Raw genomic sequence first — 5,813 nt, forward strand, 5'->3', positions numbered from 1 at the left:
ATTTCATAATCTCTTGATGTGGAGAGGGAAAACTGAGCCAGAACAACTCAATGACCACAGTCAGCAGAATGCTGTTCTATTAGCTTTCACATTGATATTGAAAAAAGAAAATGTTGATCTGAAAGGACTGTAGTTGTGCAGTTTTTTCAGAATGCCCAATGAAAACTTAAAAACCATTTTTCTGAACCACACATACACACACACACCCTGCCCTCATCTTTAATGGCTTGACTTGAGAAAATGCATTAAAGGGGAAGAATAGAAGGTAAGAACAGAATGGCTGAATAAAACAAAGCTAGAAGTATGATTCTCAAAAGAAAATATTTCTGTTCCTGATTAGGTCTTATATTCCTTTGCAGGTTGGAAGGAAGTTAGATTTTACCCTAGCAAATCATAAAAACGTTTTCCTTGGCCCTCTCTCTGCTAATGGTGCATTTGAAAGTTGGAAGTTCAGAATCAGTTAGGGTACAAAGTGAAGCTTTTCTCGTACTTATACTATCCAAGACTTTAAAGAGGCAGTTGGTACACATCTGTATTCAAACTGTGAATTCACTTTGCAGTCAAAAAGCAGAAGAAAGGAGTAAACCCATTGTTTGATCCTGATAACACTTCTGGTTCAGCAATACCTGTCATTTCTTCCCTTGCACCAAAGCTCATCCCTCAGAAAAACTCAGTTCTGAATTTCATCAGTTCAGAATAAATTTAGTGTTATTTATAGTTACATCCCAGTGTAACATCATTATGTCCAAGAAGAGCATATCTGCAGAGTTATTAAGATATCCACACAAACAGCGTGATCTCATAAGCTGCTGGCCAGTCTTGTAGAGTATCTGGCCCCATGTTGAGCACTGAAGAAGTCCACATAAACCTTGTATGCCTAAGTTCTGTGAAAATTGAGTACAGGAGGAGAGCTTTGCAGATACCTCCTTCAGATTTACTGATGTACTTATTGCTAAAAAGTGCCAGTTCAAGTCAAAGTATTTCATACACTTTATGTTAATTTTGATTAAATATTTCAGTTGAAGAAAACCATATTGATGAAACCTTTTGAAAAAAGAAAAATCTTGATAATTTGAAGTGTTTAGGTTTTACATTTGTAGGCAAGGTTATGATTTGAGGAAGATTTCATTTTGCTAATAACCAGATGAAATTTTCCATATTGTAGGTTTAGTATGCAAAAATGTAATATACACATGCAAGCTGAAATGATCTTTTTTCTAGTTTAGGCTTCCTGCCACGTTTCTGAGCTCTATACACCTGCAGTGTGTACACCTGCTTTCACACCTGCAGTGCTGAGTGCTTTAAATGATGAAGGCAATAAACTCTTGTACTGTGTGTTAGGAAGCATTTTCTAATTGAGAGGACCCTCTGTGAAGTTTTTACCAAGTTTTGTAGTTCCTTCAAACTTCCTTGTAAGCTTTTAGTACAAGCCATAGTTGGAGATACTAATGTGATCTAGGCTTGGCAGGCCTTGTAAATAGGGGGGGTGTTGCCTACTATCACACTAGATGACTGTTTTGTTGTTTTTGCAGGTTGATATATTCATAATGACTGAGCCATCTTCGGGTAGGTGGGTGTACTTTGACACAGAGATATCCAACAGCAGCGGCCGGATATCCTACAACATACCCAAACAGAAGAGACTGAGAGTTGGTGTGTATCCCATCAAAATGGTGGTCAGGTAATAGCTCCAAGCTGGAACTACAGCTGTGATGGGTTGTTGTGATGAGGAAGACACCAAGATGTGTAAGATTGAAGGGGGTGCGGAGGGAGATTTTGGTCAGTTAGTTATCTTTTCTTGGTCTTGTCACTGTGTTGTCAGCTTAGATTTGAAGCAGTGATCATCTGTTTACTGGCCAGTTTGGGGGTGCCCAGGCCACTGGGTTTATCCCTACTGCAACACAAATCCTCAGTACAATTCAATTTAGGAGCACTTGGTCTTGCAAAATATGGGGACTGGATGACTGTAATCAGTCTTCTTGTGGCAAGAGTGTATGACTTGTGATATTTTGCAGCCTGTTCATTGGGGAGAAGACTGCTGAAGGGTATAGCTTTTGTTCCTCAGCCTGATAAGAAGCTTTTCTTATGCAAATTAACAGTAGAGAGTGTACTGCCTTGCTCTCAGCCACCTGTTTATCTGTTGATGTCAGGCTGATGAAGAGTTAACGTTAATTCTGTACTCAAGACCATGCTTGTTCTAAATTGGGAAAAAGAAAAAAAAAACTCAGCACCTGAAAATAACAATTCATTGAAGTAAAATCAGTCAGCTCTCCTAGCTCTCCAGCATGTCTTAAAAATCTCTGTGCTAAGTAAAGCATGAAGAATGAAGATGTGTGAAATAAATTTTGTTGGACTGGGGTAGATGTGCTTTTAAAAAATCTTATGTTTAATAAAAATCCAGTTTGATTTAATACAGAATTTTAGTTTAACATTGCACTTAGAATTAAATTGCCTACCCACTTAGGAAGGAGCTTTACAGCTTCCTTTGAATCCCTTCTTTGGAGGCTAAATCAGTGAGATGAATTTAGCTGAAACAGAATGTGTTGTTACCCACCAGTGAACCAAGTCCAAAGTCAATTTACAATCTTATGTAGTGCTAATTGAGGAGGAAGAAATGTTTGACCTCAGTGTAATAGAACAGACAATCAATTCAAGAAAAGAGAGTTACTTAAAAACAAATTAAGGTGTATTCAGAACCTAAGCTCCCACAGGCTTTTAGACTGCAGGAATAAGTTTCAAACAGGAATGAAAGAAATTGTCCTGTCTTTGCTCACTAAGCTGTGCACACATATTGTAAGAATCTTCATCACCAGATATAAATTTCTAGATCATACAATAATCATCTTTCTAAAGGAAAGAAGATGTGGTCTTCAGATTACATTTTTTTAGGGAACATGAGGTCATGGGATGGTAAGAGCGTTGGATCGCTTTGTGCTTTATTAGTGTCTTAATGTCCAGACCTCTTGGGGAAAATACATCATGAGGAGAAGATTGCATTTCACATGCCTTTCCATGAGAAAAGCCAACTATGATTGCATTTCTCTTTTGGTTTAGGTTTGGGGTTTTTTTTACTTTTCTGGATTGGCATTCCCATTGTAATTTGCAAGGATAGAGGGATGGGTAATGCTAGTATTACCAACTGTTTATCTAATGGAGAAAAGCTGATTTGTGTAAGTACATGCCAATAAAAGGTGCATATCAGTTCTTCCCTTGTAATTTCTAATAATTTGCCAGTAACTGTAGACTGCCGGAAAAAAAATTTAGCTAATTTCTGTGTGCTATGTGTGTATGTATATGTGTGTGTGCATATATATAGCATTCATGTCTTATATGTGTACATATATAGGCATATATATACATATATAGGCAGATAGCATGTTTGAGTAGTAGTTTGAGTACTTCAGGCTGTTTTGGTTTTTTTTTCTTTTAGATATTTATACACATGTGATTTCTTATTAAAGTCAGCTTCCAAATTTCTCTTTGGAAAGCTGTTTCCTAAAAGTGTAAGTTTTAATTGCCCCAGATAAGGCTAAAATCAGAAGCCCTATTTGACAGTCATTTTTGAAGCTGTACATCCAGACAGATCTAATTTCAGGTCTTAACTAGAACGTGCAGAAAATACATTCTGACACTTTGCTTTTTAAATGTATTTATTGCTTTGACTCTCCAGAGGGGACCAGAGCAGTGCTGCAAGTTACCTGACTGTGCTTCCCCGAGGAATGGAATGTGTTGTATTCAGCATTGATGGTTCATTTGCAGCAAGTGTTTCAATTATGGGAAGTGATCCCAAAGTCCGAGCTGGGGCCGTTGATGTTGTCAGGTAAGTGAGGTTTGCACACTCCACTTTGTAAATCTCTGACTTTCCTGTTTGAATACAATAGGAAGGAAGCAGGCAGAATAGGGGTTTTTTTTTTACTAAATAAACAACAGTTCTTTAAAGGCCAGGATTCTTTGCAGATATATTTCTATATTTGCTTGGACATCAGGTCTGCCTGATTTTCAGAGGAATCTTAGCATACTGTGGTTTACTTTGACGTTTGTAGTTTAAGTTGCCTAAAGATTAAAAGTTGCTTTTTGGGAATATGGCCTTAAAGTGTGTGCAGTGAATTAATAATGATTCCATGTGTTACTGTGATTAGCAAAGAGTATTTTGTGTTTCACTAACTTCAAGTAAGGACATAAGTCTACTTCAAAAATACCAAGTGCCATGAATGCAAGAGCATTTTTTGGAGGAAAAATTAAAAGGCCTTTTAATCCATTCTTGGAAGTCTGTTAATGTCACACTGGGTGGGGAAATACAGCTCTCATTTTGGAACTTGCATGGGAATGGAGGGTTGTCACTTTTCAAGGGTTTCCACTCCTTACAGCTGAAATGGCAGGAAATCTCATTAAAAGTTTCAGAGGTAGCAGGACTTGATGTGTAGCAAGGTCTATTCTAAATACATTTTTAAATGGCTGTCGTATTTTATATAACATATTGTATAAGAATCTCTCTTGCTTCCCTCCATCTCCCTCAAGCTGTAGTCATTGTTACTTAATTTCTCGATAGGAGCAGAGACTTAGGCATGCTGCTTTCCACTTGCTGAAGGATAACGTCTGACTTCTAACTGGGTCTGTGCTGAGCAAAGCAATGCTGACCTGACCTGTGGGTATTGTTTCTCTTTCTGCAGCTACATAATTTACCTACTGTTTTTGACAGGCATTGGCAGGACCTGGGATATCTGATTATCTATATTACTGGCCGTCCAGATATGCAAAAACAGCGTGTGGTTTCATGGTTGTCTCAACACAACTTCCCACAAGGGATGATCTTCTTCTCAGATGGACTTGTTCATGACCCACTGCGACAAAAGACCATTTTTCTCCGGAATCTCATGCAAGAGGTACTAGAAACCTGTTTATAGCCTTAAAACCTTTTTCCAGAGAATGTCATTCAGTGAAGTTAGAGATTTCACTTCCTTTTGAGCAGTAAATCTCACTGGCCATCACAAAGTATTTTTGCCATTCCTCTTTTCTTTTCTCACTTTTTAAACAGCAAGGAGGGCTGATAAAGCATCCAAAGGGGCCTCCTGGCATGACAAATAAATAAATGAACTGCTTGCTCTTTCCTGTGTGCATATCTGTAGTTCTTGCTGGCATGCAGGCAGACAGATTTAGCTTTCTGTGGTTTACAGAATGAGGTTGTTAACAATGAACTCATCTGCTGCCTCATTGTGAAACAAGTGCCATCCTTGTAGTGCATGGTGTTCAATAGAGCGGTCACTTTGGAAGTAATATTTGTTTCAGTGCCACATCAAAATCTGTGCTGCATATGGTTCCATGAAGGATATTTCTGTGTACAATGTCTTGGCTCTGTCACCATCCCAGATCTACATAGTTGGACGATCAACAAAGAAATACCAGGCTCAGTGTCAAGTAAGTAACTCTTGCTTACTCAGTCAGGAAGTCCTAGGGGGAACAAGGAAATGCGTGCATGTGAATGCATGTGCAAACACACACACATACACACGATAAAGAGCAGAGACAATGTTTCAGAGAAAGAAGGGTAGTTTTGTGTGCAGATGATGCATTTTCTGGCAGGGTGAATAGTAAAGAGAATTGAGTATCATAAGTTGTATCTCCAAGTGCATGCATCGCATATTGCTCAATGACAAAATGGAACAGGTCGCTGAAAAAAAAAGTGAGGGGAGAGGAGTATTAGTATTCTGTAGCTGTCTAACTGGGATGCCAAAGATAGGAACTTAATTCCTCATAGAGCTCATAGGTCGAGGCAGCAGTAATTTGTCACTCCCTTTCTTTCCTTCCTATTTCAG

At 38.4% G+C, this 5,813-nt stretch overlaps 1 protein-coding gene across 4 annotated transcripts in view; it reads left to right on the forward strand.

Moving 5' to 3' along the window:
- PITPNM3 (PITPNM family member 3) overlaps positions 1 to 5,813 on the forward strand; it is a 147,625-nt gene that overhangs the window by 135,288 nt on the left and 6,524 nt on the right. For 3 of the 4 annotated variants that reach the window (XM_076354776.1, XM_076354779.1, XM_076354777.1), the window contains exons 16-19: positions 1,533 to 1,681; positions 3,671 to 3,820; positions 4,700 to 4,883; positions 5,287 to 5,415. In XM_076354776.1, the coding sequence (XP_076210891.1) occupies positions 1,533 to 1,681; positions 3,671 to 3,820; positions 4,700 to 4,883; positions 5,287 to 5,415 (612 nt within the window). The remainder of the gene's footprint in view (positions 1 to 1,532; positions 1,682 to 3,670; positions 3,821 to 4,699; positions 4,884 to 5,286; positions 5,416 to 5,813) is intronic. The other variant, XM_076354780.1, reaches the window with a different exon arrangement.

The sequence above is a fragment of the Aptenodytes patagonicus genome, chromosome 17 (assembly GCF_965638725.1).
Source record: "Aptenodytes patagonicus chromosome 17, bAptPat1.pri.cur, whole genome shotgun sequence".
NCBI classification, from domain to species: domain Eukaryota; kingdom Metazoa; phylum Chordata; class Aves; order Sphenisciformes; family Spheniscidae; genus Aptenodytes; species Aptenodytes patagonicus.